The sequence below is a fragment of the Syngnathus leptorhynchus genome, chromosome 10, assembly GCF_054491065.1.
Source record: "Syngnathus leptorhynchus isolate UIUO chromosome 10, UIUO_Slep, whole genome shotgun sequence".
Lineage (NCBI taxonomy): Eukaryota > Metazoa > Chordata > Actinopteri > Syngnathiformes > Syngnathidae > Syngnathus > Syngnathus leptorhynchus.
Window position 1 is genome coordinate 7,800,351 of NC_141204.1, and position 18,734 is coordinate 7,819,084.

The 18,734-nt window shown below is 40.8% G+C and overlaps 1 protein-coding gene across 1 annotated transcript in view; it reads left to right on the forward strand.

Moving 5' to 3' along the window:
- The window catches only part of mcu (mitochondrial calcium uniporter), a 35,432-nt gene that overhangs the window by 12,008 nt on the left and 4,690 nt on the right, over positions 1-18,734 (forward strand). The window contains exons 2-7 of the mRNA XM_085922793.1: positions 3,493-3,606; positions 15,336-15,399; positions 16,660-16,830; positions 17,240-17,344; positions 17,425-17,585; positions 17,899-18,102. Of these exons, the coding sequence (XP_085778919.1) occupies positions 3,493-3,606; positions 15,336-15,399; positions 16,660-16,830; positions 17,240-17,344; positions 17,425-17,585; positions 17,899-18,102 (819 nt within the window). The remainder of the gene's footprint in view (positions 1-3,492; positions 3,607-15,335; positions 15,400-16,659; positions 16,831-17,239; positions 17,345-17,424; positions 17,586-17,898; positions 18,103-18,734) is intronic.

Consider the following 18,734-nt stretch of genomic DNA (forward strand, 5'->3'; position numbering starts at 1 on the left):
CCAGGGAAACCCCTCTGACCGGATCAATTCTCCTCCACTCCAAATGTCATTATTGGCTTGCGGTGACTCAACAGTCAGTCACCCAGCCTCTTTTGTCTAGTTTTACTCTATGTGCTTAATGTGCCGGAAATACCATTTTTCTTTTCCTTTCCCCACTTCTGTCGTCCTCTCTTAATTGTCTTCTCTGTGGTCTGTGTGATTGCCTTTGGCCTGCTCGCCATCTTTCCTCTTCTCCAGCAGGCTAACTGCTTTTCCCTTACAAGTGTGGGGATGGTGAATGAGTAATAACTGAAAGAACTGTAAGATAGGAAAAAGAGAGATGGTTGGATAAGAAAGCACATTTATCACGCAGGTAATATTTCTTCTGCATTATCACCGAGAGCCTTTGCGGTAATGCTGAAATTGCAGACTAATGTCAAACTTTTGTCAGTAGTAAGTATGTGCATTTGAGAAAATAAGGACAAGAGAATATGATCAAGGCTTCCTTTTACAAGCTTGGTTGCTCTTTGTAATTGTTTAACTAGGAAGCAATAACATTCCTGTTAAGTTGTCTGCAATTACTCTCGACCAGTTCAGGGTGTCCCCTGCCTACCACCCTAAGACTTCTGGGAGAGGCTCCGGTACGCCTGCAACCCTTGTGAGAATGAGTGATACGGTAGATAGATGAATGAGTGAACGATACTCTCAGGTTTCTACCTCTACTAGCCTCTTATGACCTGCTGTTTTCCATCACAAATAGATGTCAGGCTCCGACAAGTGTTTGACTCTTATGGCATGTTCTTTGCAGCCCCTTTTCCAACTCACCACTGTTAGGATTGTAAACCTTGGTCTGCTTTCCGTCTCAGCATTCCATGTATTTTGAATTTGGTATGTGACTGTTTATTAAGAAAATAAATAAAAGGTTTGTTTGAGGGATATTGTGTAAACTCCATTCCTTTGTATTCTCTGTAGCGACACCTCTCTATCACCTCTAAACCTTTAACAATGTAAAATTTTATTAATGTATGTGCTGCTGAGTTGAACCAAAAACTAATCTAACCACCTAAGAAATGACAAATTTAAATCAAATCTCTTGGGGCATACAACTTGGAATTTGGGTAGAGTCACTTGGAAACAAATGCATTCGTACAAGTCTTTGAATTGCAAATCTAAATCCTAAACTTCAGTCTGTGGACAGAACCACTGACATTTTGAAGTCAGTGACTTTGAGGACATTGTCCCATCCTTAAACCTTGCAGTTGATTTACCACTCCAGGAGGAAATGCTCAGACCTTGTTGGTTCCACATAAGAAGAAAAGCAAATCTACTGGTTGTCTCGGGTCAAGAGACTGAGGTGTCTTTTTTGTATGTGTATGATTCCACTTTGTTGTAGAGCAGGTATCTAGAGAGAACAGCTGCTGTCTTCTCTGACAATCAAATGTCCAGAAATAGATTGGTCCTCCCCTCCGTGGCCCAAAGGCCTGATGGTGCAGATAGGTCATACTTAATACCCCCCTACACATTTCATATGTTGTATTCCACACTTGGGAAGAAAGTGGTCGCTAATTTTATTGCACTGCTTGAACCGCAGTGACATTCTTGTGTTAATAAGTTGTCCCTTCATAGGATTAAACTAGAAGAGTCTCGTATCTTGTTCATAGTCACTGTTGTTAGTCACTGGAGGTGTGAAGGCACGCCCCATGTGAGAGTCGATGCAGTATGCCTGACCTAAAATAGATAAGCAAGAAGCAATAATCCTGCAGCAACACTTGATCATAGTACCAAGGTTCACTGCTTATCTTAATGGTGAGCTTGAGTTTGGTGTCCTCTTTGGAAGTGGTAGAGCGGCCATGCATTGAATTGTCTAGTAGCCCGGGTCAAACAAAGTTGCTGTAGTTTATTTTCCAAATCCTGCTAACACATTTGTTATTTATAATCGAAAAGCTTCCATTAACTGGCTACCTCCATAGTCTTTGCTTCAAGTCATTGGCAAGGCAAACAATCATCGATTCTCACCAGTGTTCCAACTTCAGCGGTATTGAACCGTTGAATGTATGATAGATTTTCTAACAATAAAGTCACATTTGCCTATGCACTGTGACTTGCTGCACTTTAGCTGTGTATAGTCTTGGTTCAATATAACAATAACTTGTTTTAGCTTTTTACAAGGATTTTTTTTAATCAATGCAGTTACATATGTTATGACAATCTCTGCCAACTGCCTTTGTATGATTACCAATAGTGAATTAAGGTGAACTTGGAAAGCTCGTGTGAATAGCTATCCGTCGTGAATCATAAATACAACCATGAGCTGGCCATCTTTATTCATACCAGAATATAATCGAACTAGTAGGCCAATGTGTCACAAGGCACCTTTTTTCCTGAGGTCTTTTTCAGCAAGTGTCAGTCCTCTGTAACTAATAAGAACTTGATGAACTGTGCAAAAAAATGAGACCCACTTTACCTAAACATTCTTACTCTTGAATATTTTATGTGTAAAACCTTTTATGGTTGACTGAATATTGCCTGCACTCAAATCACTCATGGATCGGATAAGGTGCAGCATTCTATTTTAGATTTGTATTTACACAAATAAGCAAATGTCTTTATTGCATGTCTACAGATGAATACCCTCAATTAAAAATATTTTTAAAAACTGCAGTATGTAGCTTTTTTTTTTTCCAGTGCAGCATTACATTAGTGAGAGAGATTATTTATTGTGAAGATTTGATCTTTTCTTTATGGAATTTTCATTTCTTGTACATTGCATCATTGTCACTGTGTGGAGCACAACAAGTTCTGAAGTAGACTTGACTTGACTTGTAATCCTTTCATTTCATTCAGTGTTATTCAATTTATTAGGGATAAAGTCTGAACCTGCAATGTACTGCACAGCCTATGTGTTACTTTCCTGACAAACCTGATATAACATGCCCTTAAAATGTACCGGCAAAGTTTTTAAAACTGATTGCTGCTGTTTATCATTCTTCTAAGGTCAAACACATTCCGTTCCGGGATGCTGGTCGACCTCATCCCCGAGCAAATTGTGGAAATAGAAATCATCCATTCCTCAGACATTAGACTTTAGAGGTTGCAATGTTGCACCAAATTGATTTGTCATCAGTCCTCCAGGGAATAAAAAGACAAAACACAGACACGGGTATATAATAAATAGTAATAGTTATATGAGAGTATATTTACTGTCAACTCTGAGTTTGAATAATGGAAATACACACAGATGGGATGCTTGCTAACATATTGCACAGACTTTTGCAACCATATGACGTATTTAAATTGCAGCAAAAAGTCAACCACTTTAGTCTACGATGAGAAGAGGAAGGCAAACAGCATCCACTTTCACGCTTCATTATTTTAATCCTCTTTTGAGGAAGCTACTGTAAACCCTTCTGGTGTTTAACTTTGCTACATCACAGCCACTTTATTTCCAATTTGAGCTGATGATGAGAGATGTTGGCTAATTTCTTTCATCCTCTTCCCATGTTGTCTTTTTAGCAGGAGGTACTGTCTGCGCCAATCACGCGCCAGACTGTCAGGAGAGCGCATGGCCTTCGGTCAGCAGCCCACTCTACACTCTTCACTCAGCCTCCCACTGCCCTATCTCCGCAGGTTAGTATTTATTTATTTATTCATTTATTTTTATTTTTTTTCCATATGGCTTTTAAGATTAAAATTTGAAAAATAAAAATTCGACATTACCATGCCTTGTACAAGTCTGGTACGACTATCCTGACATTTGAAGCAACATTTCAAGGTTTGTATTTGATGTTCTTTTAGAGCAATTATTATACTTATTTCCAATATGTTTCTGTTTTGACAATGAATTAACAATTAAAGAACAGCAGTTATTCTAAAATCAACTCAATTTCAAGAGGGCATGTTTTTTCTCCAATATAAGCCCTTGGTTCACAAACCAGTTTGAAAATTTGATGAGAACAGGATATTTGTGTCTTTTGCTCTGTATAGTGCATTAACCCAGCAACTCTTACTATGTGCGTGTACGTTGGCTTTGTGGGAGTGAGCGAATGTGCTTTATTTTTTCATGGGGCACATGTATTTTGTCCCATTGGCCAATAAAATGGAGAAGGGGGGGGGGTGGGTTGTACAATGACAAATGAGCGCATGTTACCCTCGGCATGTGTTTACATTTAACTGCAGTGGGCATTAGGTGTGGATGGAAAATGACAACAGATGAATGGTTTTCTCCTTCAGCTGGGTAATGGGAAAAAATAATTTTATCACCAAAGCTATGCCTAAGTTAAACAACAGAAAATGGGTGGTAAAAGGTGTTGTTTACACGTCATTGGTGAAATTGTTGAAGAACATTGTTATTTCTGTGGTTGAATGATACATTTCCTCTGAATTTAGGCCCTAGTTGACATCCCTTCTTTATGCCACAAGCTACTTAAGATTTAAAATATTACACTTTTACGAGTTGCAACCAAGCAATGCACCTCATTTCACTTTAATAGCTTCAAGGCCCGATTAAATTCTTGAAGAGCAATTTATCGACAACCTAATACTCCCTTTTGTAGTGTTTCCTATGTAGCAGTGTTTCATGTTTGGGCTAGAGTTGGGATCATGTTTGTTCAAATGCTATTGTCTTTGCAAAAAAATGTTTAGGACACTTGGGCAACCACCCTGACATGTATCTGGAACACTTTAAGGTGTGTTTAGAATGTCATCCCCCCCCCCCCCCCCCTATTTTTATTATTATTATTTTTTTTTTATTGTGAGCGTCAAGACTTATGTGTGCCTCTCCCCTGACACATTGCCCCCAGAGGGAATAGCTGTTTGTTTAAGGAGGAGACACAAAAGGTTCAGGTGGGAGTGTTTTCCTTGCCGGGGCTTATTGTGGGCGTTGGGCCAATCAGAAAAGCTGTAATATTATATATCAATCTAAGTGAAGGTCACCTTGAAATTGTCAATTCTAGCTATGCCTGTTACACCACCAGCACTCCTGTATTGTTTTCACCTTTTTTTGCTATTTCTCCCTTTCTATTCCATCATCATCCTTCTCCATCACTCCATTACTGCAGCATCAGCACTTATCTTCCCCTTGGCAAAGGCGGATGCTCCCAATCCATCCATCCACGTGTCGCTACTTGGCATGCATCAATTTCACTGCAGTTTCCCGTGAGACTTACTGGTTGATGGCTACACACACGCACACACAACCATTCACACGCTGACTTCTTTGAGCCATCCATGACTCAGTTCTTGGAAAGGGTGAAAGCTGAATGAGGACGTATTTGGCTCCAGGAAGCTTGTTGTGTTTGTGTCTGATAATTGCGCCTATAGATGACGTCAAAGAGAGAAATGCAATTGATAGAAGTCATAAAAGGTGTTGCGTGGGTTGGGCACACAAAGTAAGTGTTTGACAGGCTTTTTTTAAGTTGACTCATGAGATTTGAGATCGCTTTCTTCCTGGTAGTAAGGAAGATAATTTTTGGGAAATACACACAAACTGATATTTTCCAATCTTTCAGGGACCATCATTGTTTGGAGGAGTAAGCGAATTAGTTGCAGAGAGCAATGGGTTCAGTTTTCCTCTACAAACGTTTGAGTTATAAAGACAGTCGCAAAAGAATTTTGTTGCCATTAGGTTGACATATTACACTTGCCATACAGAACACAAGTAGTCAACCATATGTTTCTCCCCATTTTCTTTTCAAAGTTTATAGTGTGGATCTCTACTCGTCTTGTATCGCTTTTGCGTGCTCTGACATTTGGTTTGATGGGCCATAAATACATGTCTTCACAATATTTCTCATTTGAGACCCTGACTTTTATTTCATTTAGCTATTGAGTAATAGCCCTGGCTTTCGGTACGAATAGACATTTTTAGCTTTGTTATGTTTTGCTTTGTCAAAACTAAAAGGTTAGTCCTGTTTATATTTTTGTCGAACGTCAGAGCAAATAAATCCTATTTATTTTAGTCTGCTCGTCAACCTGAACATTAGTTGAATTCAGAACACAATTTTCCAGAGAATTGATATCAGAAAATACATTATCTGTTATTAAAAATAACAAAATCGATAGATGCCATTAGCCCAGCCGTATGTCGGGATGACTCTTTTCCATGACATCGGGCCTAATTTCAGCCAAACAAATCATAGGGTACATAAAGTGTGCTAATGTTCTTAACCCTTGAGGTATTTTGATGAAGGTGTTTCCCAGCATGTTAATAAAACACTTGTTCAATCTTTTGAAATGTAAAAACATAAAAATGCCGATTGTGTGTCCTTGTTAGGTAGAAAGGTGCTGCTCAAATGTGGTCCGTTTGTTATTTGTGCAGCCTGGTTCTCTTTTTACACCAATTTATGTGTCACAGTGTGTGCAGCTCAAATTGGGAGCTGACAGTGAAATCCCAAAGAACAGATTGATCGGAATTTTTTGCTGACTCTGAAGGTTCATTTCTATAAATCTGCACAGTGCTTTCTTGGGGAATGAATGAGCTAAAATTCAATTTTCTCTGTTTGTCAATGTTAGCAGCAAAATATGAAAAATATGTCATGTTACTCTCAATCTAAATTACCTCACTGCACCTTGACCGTGTTGTTCTACTAGGCATGTATCATTGAGTTTTAAATGAAATTGATTATTCCATCATGTCACATGGGAACAAACACTTGACTGCTTAAAAACGCTTACAGTGGGCCGTAAAGCTAAAATCCTATCGTGATGTCTAATGACATTATCGATTGACTGTTTCTTGCTTCTAGGTTAGTAATTTGGTTCATATCTGTTGAGTTCTGTTTTCATTTTCCAGCGGTGGTTTGCAAAATGAACTGACGTCACAGAGTGAATACTGTACAAGCCTTGAATGTTGTTAAAAAAAAATGCTTACTTCCACCACTAAGCAGAACTTATGCGGAAGAGAATGGATGCACCAGTCAAATAAGCAAGCAGTCCAATTTTCAGCCGGCAAAAGGGTCTCAGACATTATTTCATGGCCTCCTTTTTGTTTCTGTGAGTGCGACGTGTTGGTTCCAGCTTTCCCAGCTCTGGGACTGACGGAAAAACACAGCACACAGACCACAGAAGGAAGCAAGGAGGACTGACAAGGCTGAAAAATGGCTAATAAAGTCAGTTGAGATTAGTGTCGGATCCAACTCCACAGTTCAACTACGTCTATTATTAAATTTGTCCCTTTCCTCTAATCTCAGTTCAGTGTGTCCTCCATTGTTGCCCCTTTCATGTGCCCTAAATGACCTCAAATTTAGCAAGTGGGTCTCTATAATCCTTAGAACAAAGTCATCATCTTTATATTTTACTGACTCAGTATTTCCATTGGCTGTATTAGTATGCAGGACATGTTTTTACATTTCCTTCAAGTTGTGACTTGTCTTCTCGATTCTTGGCTTCTGTGAGCCATCACGCCTCCTTTGCCTTATTTCTGCTCCCTGTTGCCATTCCATTTGACTTGAATGCTGAGGAATAAGATCTGCTCAATATAAAAAAACAAGAAAAGGAAATAATAATCTTCTATAGTAATAAGAAAATCAAAGGATTTGTCATTTTATTTTAAAATCACGTCGCTTTTTCACACCCTGTACCAGTAGCCAGCAGTTTGGATTCAGTCCCATCCTAATTGGACTGGTATTTCTTTGCGATTTGAGTTCTAGACATCTCAAATGTATTTTATTGTTGGCAGTGCAACCTAATGTGTATCACATCGGCCTGAGTGATGAGATCCGTACCATCCATCCCTCCCTCCAAGGGGGAAAGTGCCAAATTAAAAATGCACAGCCACCTCCACAGTGTCTGGTCCAATCCGTGTCAGTTAATTACAACACTTCCTGCTTCTTGCTATACCACGTCCATGTGGACTGGAGCGAAGTAAAACTTAGACCGAGCTGCTGACACAGGCAAAGCGGGAAAGCATAGAGCAGCCAGCAATTCCATGGAGTCCGATTTCGAGGCGTTTCACGCTCTCTCTCTCTCTCTCTATCTCTCCATTGAGCACAAAGTGATGTAATCAGACATCGACTGAGGCTGATTGATTGCTGAACTCTTAAGTTGTCTTATCTTGCATGGGGGATCAGTGCTGTAACAGAAAGGCCTTCTATTGCCTCAGTCATGGCTAAGGCATTTTGTGGCGTTGGAACTAGGCTGTCATGAAGAGCAATCCAGTCAATGTTTCCTCAAAAGGAACATTCCAATGCTCTGCTTCATAAATAGCAGCTTGGGCCTCAGGAGAAATTTATTGCCTTAAGTGGGATGCTGTACTGTAGTCTGCAGAGTCAGCCTTGCGCACACACAGAGGCATACAGTGAAACTCTTATGCATTTGGTTCACAATTAAAAACAGTTCCCAGGTGTCTTAACATCTCATACTTTGGTCAAAATGGATCAAACTTACAGCATTTCTCTTGCCATGGACAAATCAGATCTTGGTTGGGCAGATCTGAATCATGCTGTGCATATTGCTGAACCACGGGCCTGCCCGACTTTTGTTGGATCGACACCATGGTGCTAGCACGTTCCTGCTGTCATTTGGTTGTCTCCTCTTCTGCTTGTGAATGTTCGCGGTGGCTGGCTTCTACGTGCGGAAGCGGCACCCAGAGTGTGGAAACAAGCACCCCTTGGATCATTTTTGATGCACGTGGACAGCTCTCCAATTTACGTCTGTCACAATCATACAGCAACATAGAGGGAAAAAAGAAACAGTGTATTTTACAGGCTTCCAATACTGACTGTTAGGGTTGACAAATTATTTTGATCTCAACCCTAACACTTACAATTCATTTGATTTCTTTTAATTACTTTTTTGGTAAATAATATCGAATCAGGTTTTGAAAGCAAGGCAGAGATGCAGTGCGAAAAGTAAGACATATTATATACCCGTCAGCATTACAAATGAAAACTGGTGATATCCTCATGCTAATGTAAGTTTTCATAACAGCCATGATGGACGTCCCCTGACAAATCCCAAAATGAATGTTTTGCGCAGTTGTATTTTTTTGGTTCCCGTTTTCTCACACCTAGAGGGTAACCAGATTTGGAAGACTTTCCAAAAGCTTGACATTTTTGTAAACCTCTGTACAAAGTCTTTGTTGCCTCAAGCTGCTATAGCTGAATAAATTGCTGCTCACAGAAGATGCTCAAAGCGATGAGCAGTCAGGCAGGAGCTGTTTGAACAATACTCAACGTTTGACTATTTAAAGTTGGTCGCAATCTAGGTCAGGACATATAGATTACATATTAGTACTTTACAAGGACCAAATTATAGTCCTAAATAAGTCGAGTGGGCAGAAACGCTAGATGCATACCCCTCAAGCTCCTGATAATGGTGGCAAGAAGGAATTCGGAATGCATTATTGGACTGAAAGTGCTTCTTCAGCTGCATTGATTCCGATGCCAGGTGTTTGCTTTATGTGAGCTGCAACCGAGTTGGATCACCTTAAGATAAAGGACCCAGTCTAAGGAATAGCAAGTGTGTGTGATGTCTATGTATAGGCCATGATTGGCGTATGTCTTTGAAAATCCTCCAGCTTGGAGGGGAACTGATGAAAGAGCAAATGAAGAAGTGTGTGTGGGGATGGGGGTGGGCACTGCTTGGTCCGTGCATTATAGCACTGTAGCTTGGAAAAGGGCTGAGAGTTGCGTGACTCGCAATGCAATTATCACGGACACGAGCAGCAAGTGCCATCTGCTATATGAGCCATCAAAAAGGGTCATATCGTGCCTGTAAAATAAACACCTGCTCCCACGCACGTCTATATGCAGGCATATTGTGTATACTCTGTAAACACATTATTCAAGCAAAGAGGATCTCACAATGGAGCGGTGGTTTCAGGCGTGGAAGCCTGTTTTGCTGTTTAATAATGCAGCTGGTTCTCACGTTGCCGGTCCCAGGAAGGCGCGGAGAAGTTTTGTGAGGTGGACGACTGGCCGTGTGTTTATATTTCCTGCTCAAATGATATCAAATTATTGTTTTATCCTGTGGATTATGCAAAGCTTGAGTAGACATTCATTCATCAAAGCATACTCAGGGTCCGAAAGCCAATTTACCAAATTGAGATGGAACTAATCTATCGGTTTATTGCGTGCAGTAACAGCTGTGGCGTTTTGATGTTGGAACTAAGCAAATCGCAGTCAACTCTGCAGTGCAGTAAAGAAACCAGGTTGTCACCATCTTAAATCTACGCTTCGTAACAGTTTGTGCAACGTGTGAGCGGAGATTGTGTAATATGGTGGTGCTGAAGAACGGGACTGAAGATTTTATTGTCTGTCAACGACGCAGCTTTTTCTCTATTGCATAAGTTTGACTGTGTTAACGTTCACACACAATTCCGTTTTGGTCTCTAGGAAGTGCAGAGTGGTTGTCTTATCTTTCATTTCAGTTTTTTTGTTCTGTTTTGACCCTACGGCATTCATGTCTAGCCTGCAAGGTCTCTTGAGGGGAAGTAAATGATTGTTCTCATTGTACTCATCAGATCTCAAATGGAAATGAAAAACGTTGGCTTCCCAACTGAATCAAACTTTAACGCTAAGTTACAGTTTCTTATTTTAGATTTGGAATTGAGACATTTTTTTACTTTTAAATGTGTTTTGTTTGGATGTTTTGGACTTTATTCTGAATTGGCATAAATTCCCCGGATTATGGAAATGATCTGCCAATATATACAAAACAGCATAAATTAATATTTTCATGTTTAATTTAAAATTCTGGTGCAGTCTTCTTAACGTGCATAATTTGACAAGCAGCACTTTTGTAATCTTTCGTTTGGGTAAACTAACCGAAGCCATTGTATGAAAAGATGATGATGGGATATTCTCCATAACTCGGTTTTGAAATCTTGAATAAAAATACATACAGTTACAACTGTGGTTCATCCTATTATTGCAAAAAGGCCTGTGTTTATTTCTTGCATTCGTTTAGTTAACATTTGTTTATTTCTTAGACATAGTGAATTATGTACTAATGCATGTGTACTGAAAATAGATTTTAAAGTATAAGACTCAGCAGTCCCTTAATGCGATATGGAAGAGCAATAAATCTGGAAACAACCAGAGGAAAGCAATACACACTCTGCATTGCCTCGCTGGATTAATGAATGGGAGTCTGGTTTTCTTTCATTCTTTCTCACGAGTGATGAGAGTCATGAGACCGTAGATACGCTGCCTTTCTAATTTAATAGTTCATAAACCCCGTTTGGCTTTTTCTTAACTTACAATTCACACAGAATTTGTTCTCAAAATTGTGAAGTGTGTTTGTTGGCTAATTTTAGGCGATGTACTGTGTACTCCACGTTTCTGTCTTCACGGTGTGACCTCTCGGGTTAACTCTACCTTGATCGCGGTTCTCGCATTTTCTATGATGCTAACACGATAGAGTACCTAATGACTCGGCTGCTGGGAAATTGACCCCATATCCATTTGATTGATTGTAAATTTGTCCTCGTCTTCGGACTCTAACCAGCAAAGTGTAGTGTCCGATAAATAGGATTAAAATGAAAGCAATTTCCATTTCCAGCGATGGCAAGAATAAGCACTGCTTGCTTCACTAACGTACCGTCGATAGATAATAACATGGGCTCTTGTATATAGTGTATGAAATATTTCAACAATTACATCGGGAAATCGGCCATGTTATCCAGGATGTTGCCGCCCAGAAAAGCGTATTAGCACATAGATGGATACAGCCATTGTGCAGATAAATGACTGAGTGCTGCAAATCCCTGCAAGGGCATCATGAAATGGGAATTATGTCAGCGACATGATTTTTCAACACGGTTTTTGTTCTGATGTGTTCTGAGGGAGAAGATTTTAAACTGCTTTGTCATTTTGTGTTCAGTTCTGCTGTCAAGATTTAGGTTAGAGTTGTTTTTAGTGGAGATTGTGAATTATTTTGTCTGAAATGCCCCCCCCCCCAAACAAATAATGCCAAGCATTGTTTCGATTTGTCTTTATGTGACATACATACCAAGCTCCAATAACTGAACGTTTGAACAACTTGACTGTAAACCAAGACCTCAAATTTGTCCGGAAGTACAGTAAAATGCAGTGTAAGGTAAAGCGCAGTGCAGATGAGAGAAGAGAGAGATGTTGAGACCAGCTTATCAGGATTCAGTGAGAGCGAGACGGTGAGAGGAGGGGTACGGCGAGGGGCAACCCCCTGATTCAAGACGAGGAATTCCTCTACTGCAGTGATCAGCAACCGCCGCCTTCCCTCTCTCTCTCTCCCCCCTCCTCCCTACTTGTCGACTGCTGCTGCTCCCCCTCACCCTACCCCTCCAACCTATACCATACTCAATGAAGGGGAGTCACGTTTGAAACACGATGTGTGTGCTGCAGGGCATGCAGCAGCACGACTTGAAACGCAAGCACACTGGTGACTCTTACTCCGGCCATCATCTATCTCGATTACTCTCCTCCTGCCACATTCCCCTCATCCTCCATCCCTCCCTTTCAGATAATCTGTCCGTCTTCCTGTTTTGCTCAGTGTCTGTCTTTGTCCCATTCTTTTATTTGCATGACATTGATTCCAAGGTTGTTTTGCTATTGACTGCAGCTACGCGCTTAAATATTTCACGCAGTATCTCAGCGCCGGCTGCGTACCGAGAAGTGCGAGGGGCAATGTGAGGCGGGCGAGAAGATGTAAAGTGGTGTGGCGGTGGTGGGTTTGCTTTTGCTCAGACGTTCTGTCACTGCTGCTGTCAAGCAGGCTGGTGAACAGAAGGGTGGACAAACCTGCAAATAGATGCAGATACATCACCACAGATGTCACATTCACAATCATTTGCCTATGTTCATAATGCCGCTCGACTGCAGTCTTTCGTGGGAGCTTAAAGTCAGCAAATGAGCACTGGAGCAATTCAAGACAGTCTTGAATGCCTCTCTCGGCTTGTCATCTGATCAGCAGCCTAATCACTGTTTGAGCTCCCATGATACCATGGGACAGCAATCACTGCAGGACACACATTTCTTTGTGTGTGTGTGTGCTTGTTTGTGTATAGCCTTGACATAAAATATCCTTGTGCCAACCACCAGAGACGCTTTTGGTGATTTTGAATACAAATATGATGTGTAATGTTGCAGAATTTATACAGTAGCATTTACAACCATTGTCACCATAACAGACCTGATAGTTGTAATTATTAGATAAGGGTAATTTAAGAACCTTGTTTGCCTTATGAGATGTTGCCACCAAATATGAGTTGTTGTAGAAACCGATCACTTCATGTGGAGGTTTTTTTTTCTGATCGGAACAGGGACAATGTGGAAATTGCTGGTTATGAGTGGAAATGGCTGTTTGTGTTTTCCGTGTGGTTGACTGGCAACCAGCTCAGGCTGTCTCCCTGTTTCTCTTACATTGTCAGCTGGGATGGGCTCCAGCTCCCCCGTGACCCTGAATGAGTGATAGAAAATAGATGAAGTCTAGCTTTGACATACCCGTCGTCTTTGTTCATCTAATCAACTCAGCACTGTCAGTGCCTTTACTCTTTGCAGTTAGATTTGCGTCTCTGGTTTAAACAACAGCGGGAAGGATGTGATTGGCAATCAGACACCCTGATAAAAAGCAGAGACATTTAATCACCAACAGCTCTGGGCATTCTGACAAGAAAAACAACCATCAAATTTTCATGTCCTTCTTCACAAATGTGTTCATTTATACCTACCTGTACTATGATGCTTTCTTAGACGTCCGTATCCCAGAACTGTCAGTGGACATTTATAAATAGAAACTTGCATCATTTGTTGTTTTGCTCGGTAAGATTCAAGGAGTAGTACACTATATCGTAGAGTTGCAGTGGATACTGTGTGCAATAGTCATAGCTGGTTCTCAAAATACTCGAAATATATTCTGTGAACGTCATACATATATATTGCATATGTTCAGCAGTATGAAAAATTGCTTAGTTCTGTCTCTTCATTGTGGCTTCAGGAGGACACTTAGCTGTTGCGGTGTTATGATTGTAGCATAACAGTAGTTCACCCATGCGAATGATTTGAAACATCGGAAAAGTTTACTGCCTTTGTTGTTCTTTGCTGTATTTCCACTGCCTCATTACACCTTGCTCCACTGTACATGCATGTAAGCGGATGTGACAGCTAATTTAATGCCTTAAAAGGCTTCATTGCTTCTCCTAGAAAAGGACACCATTTGTGCGATTGGAAATGTGCTGTGCAAATGGACTCCTACTTTTGCAGCATTAAAAAAAAGGGTTTCCCCAAGCTGTGCTCAACTGCACCCGCCTCCTCCCCTCAGTGTCTGACACAACTGAGGCACACATTGAGGCTGCCGCCGTCTTTGTCACCCACTGCAGTGTTTTTCTGCCAATGGTGCTCTAGATATTGTTTAATTGATCTAGAATGTGAAGCAATGGATTTAAAATAATCAATGAATTCAACAATGTTATTTGTGGGGTGTGGCTAGGGTTATAAAATTATGGAAATGAAGAAAGTATGTCACCTATTGATATTTAATTTAAAAAAAAAAAAGCTAAATATTACTTAAGACATGCATTGCGCGTCCTTCAGTCCTTCAAAAAATGTCAAGCCATGTACCTTTTGCATTGAACAGTTTTAAAACATTGCCAAATAATTGAATTCCCCCTTTTCTTAATTTTTTATGTTCACTTGAAGTAATTTAGTACTATTGAATCGATTACGCACATACTTTTATAAAATCTATATGCAACTTTTCCTCATTAGTGTCATGGGCAAATTGGAGCTATTTACAGCTGACAGTGGAGATCATGGGGCAAAGTCAAAAATTGTGTTAGCATATCGTATGTCTTGTTACCAAACAAAATGTTCATATGTGTGTATTTATCTAAACCCAAATGAACGGTAATTTGCTATAGTAACTTGGCCATCTGCTCTCATTAGAGCCCTAGTGTGCACCATACATGCAGGCCGAGACAGCTCATTGAAGTGGGTCTTGTTGCTTTGAGTTATTTTTGTCTCAGCGGCATAGCAAACGAAATCCTTTCACTACCCCCAACGCCCCACCCCCACACATTGATACATTTTACAATAATCAAAACATACATTTTAGAATTTATTTGGGGCATCTCAGACAGGAATAAATAGAACACCATAACTCAGAAAAACGTGACATGTTTTATTGGTATTATTATTATTGTGTAAATTTGGGTTTTGCTGCACAATCGGTAGGTTTTACTCAAATGCTTTTTCTCAATTGAAAATGGGTTATGTGGTCCAGGAACAAATGTTTTCTGCAAAATTCCCTGCTTCAGTTTGGCTCAACAACCAAATATTATCATTATATCATATCTTTATAATGTCAATGTGTATATTCTCCTAAATATGACATTACAGTTAGTAAAATAATCAGGCCTTTTTTTTTTTTCTCCTTGTCTGCAGATTTGGAGGGGCTCCCCTTCATGGCACGGCCAGAGAATGTTGTGTACCCCGGCTTCTACAGAGGGTAAGTTCTCCCCCTCCCCTCCCCTCCCTTCTCCTTTAGTCACAGATGCTGTTTATTCCCAAACATATGATCAGAAACCCTGAGGTGCAGCAAAAGCTTCCTTTCTTTGCTGGAAGAAAGCCCTGACTTTGCCTCGAATCTTGTCTGTAACACAATCGTGCATTGATTCCCACAGCGGAGCATCATGTAGCCATCATTGTAGGATCTCTTAGGGTAGAGAGTGATTGTCAGGAGGACTAAAAAATTAGAGGGTGACAATTTTCTGATTTTATCTTAAAGTCGGCTGTAATAGCTGTGGGATTGTGAGATGGGAGATACCCTAAGCGATGATGGCTGCACAGGGCAAGATAAAGGCAGCAGGAGGAGGTGGAGAGAAGCGCAGTGGTGGGTGAGGAAATTAATGCGCACACCTTTGTGGATTTGGTGACGATCCAAAGTAGCTGGACCCGGCCGGTGCCGCCATTGCCAAATGATGATGTGCTGATTCACTGCAGTGGTTTTGAGGAGGAGGGAAACCGTGGCGGCGGCAGTACTGCAGCTTGGATTACGTCCATTGTGGAATTGAATTGGATTTATTGCCCTTCTGTCATTAAGACCCACTCATGTGTCAACTTGATTCTTTTCCTATTGAAAATTAGTTTGGAATAAATTGCATGTTCTTTAGGTTGCACAATTGTCAGTCTAATCACGCAGGCATAATGTAGAGAGGTCTTTAAGGCTATCCTTGGGAATACAAAATATCAATAGTTGGCATCAGTAAATTGACATAACTGCTCTAAGAGGGAAAGGTCAGCGATATTACAATGTATTGATCGTCCAGACTTGGCAGGGCTTACTTTGATGAAACTGTCCTTTTGCGTGCATTGCTAGATGCTTATTTTATACTTTTTTTTTTTTTTTTTATAGATACTTTTCTGATGAAGCTCTTACATTATTAGACATCTCCAGCCTACCAGGAATCAAATTTGTGCTAAGCCGCTTGTGTGGTGGCACATAGAAAGAAAAACAAAGTTTCCCTTTCAGCCTTTGCTCCACTTGATGAAATGGATCAACTTTTGTTTCTTTCCAGTAGATCTCAGTGACCATTTAACATTTTTCTGATTTCAAGTGGCTTTGTCTGTTTTAAGAACATTTATATATAAGAAAAAAAAAAGAAATCCATTACTCTCACGCTGTGGCTCTGTTTTCTCTCCAGCTAAACTCTCTCAATGGAACATCTTGATCACAAATGGTATTAATCTTTGTTTGTCTTTGTGCCAGAGGTGACAGTGGTGTACCAGAACGGGCTGCCAGTCATCTCGGTTAGTTTGCCATCCAGGCGAGAACGCTGTCAGTTCACCCTCAAGCCGCTGAGTGATTGCGTGGGAGTTTTCCTGCAACAACTCCAAGCAGAGGACAGAGGCATCGATCGGGTAGCCATCTACTCCACGGGTACGCTCTCTCTCTCTCTCTCTCTCTCTTTTACACGCATTCACACACATTCTATCCACCTCCTCTAGTAGATTACGCTTGTGCATGGCCTTTCATACTTTTCAAGTGTATTTTGATGCCGTTAAGTGTTCCTGCTGCTGTGGCTTGGCAACAGAATTTAATCCTTTCACATGTGCTGTGAAGTAAATTTGCCCCGCTTCGATGCTTCATTATACTAGAACAATTGGCGCTCTGAATCTTCTCTCAGCGTGGAAGTGCTGCTGCTCTCCCTCTCGTGATTATCAGAGCGAAACGAGCCCCGTGGTCAAGAGAGCTTGAGGGTGTATGGAGTGGTTAAACCGGCAACTCTTATTGCTCCCCTTTTGCGCTATATTTTTAACTTTTTTTTTTTTTTTTCCCCTTTCTCCAGATGGAGCCAGAGTGGCCTCCTCTACAGGCATTGACATCTTGTTACTGGATGATTTCAAGCTCGTCATTAACGACACCACCCACCTTGTCCGGCCACCGAGGAGAGGTGCGGATGTTCACGTCACGGTTATAGGAGTAAAGCAAAGTAGCAAACCATTCATCGTGATTTATTTATCTTCCCATCAGAGTTGCTGCCCCACGAGGAGACAGAAAGGCTGAATGACGTCAAGTTCTTGGTGCAGCAGCTCTATACCACCCTGTGCATTGAAGAGCACCAACTCAGCAAAGAGCGTGAGCTGATTGGACGACTCGAGGAGCTCAACTCTCAGCTGCGCCCCCTTGAGAAGGTCTGCAGCTGCGTGTTGAGCATAGAGTCTGAAATCAATTCAACATATCATAGCACTAATATATGCATTGGGTACCTGATTAATGAAAGACCTTTCTATTCATTGTTATGCCAATCAGGCTCTCTGGTAAAGGTGAATAATCACATAATATCTGCTCAATTTAGCCCAAGATTATTTGTCGTTAAAATTTCGATGTATTTTGGGGGTTAGCAGGATTAAATATGTATCACTATTCATGAGATTGTTTCTTAATGTTGACCTGTTTGGCACGTTGTTCATGAGTTGCTCCTCCCACTTTTTTTTCCACATGTAGGTGAAGCAGGAGCTGAGTAGAAAGGCAGAGCGACGCACTACTTGGGTGCTGTGGGGCGGCATGGCGTACATGGCCACCCAGTTTGGCATACTGGCCAGGTTGACATGGTGGGAGTACTCCTGGGATATCATGGAGCCTGTCACCTATTTCATCACATACGGCACAGCCATGGCCATGTATGCATATTTTGTACTCACGCGCCAGGTAAGAAAATTGACACTGCTGCCAATCCACATAAATTGAAGTGAATATCCCGGTTTTGAAATAGAATGCTGATTGTGTTTCACCCAGAGGACAGAAGGGGGGGTCATGAATGTTTTGATGATTATGGAAATGATTTGACTCATATCTGGCCTTTGCCATTCCCAGTTCTCACCCCCATTTCATATATATTCTAGTTATCAGAGGGAATATCATTTGGCTTGAAATCCTGGAGTACAGTTGTCAGCTTTGCCCTCGAGAACCCTTTGCGCTTTTTACACAACCATTACCGGCTACTGCCGTTTCACCTTGCTGCCCCATTAGCTTTGCTTAGTAACAGTTGCAATAGTAACCGTTGTTGCACTCATGCCGACAGAACAGGCAGGGACTGCTAGCGACAGAAACACAAATGTTCCTGGCACCACCAAGATAGAATGGAAGATTGGTTTATTTACTGTTGAAAATATTAACACTACAACAGAATCACCTAAAGCAGATTTGGCAATCATTTAAAAAAAAAAAAAAAAAAAAAAAAAAGAAGAAATATTTTTTCTCTCATTTTTTCACTGTAACAAAACTCAATTTCACTGTATGAGAATATATGGAGAGAAACTTTAACACAACATATTGAAGGA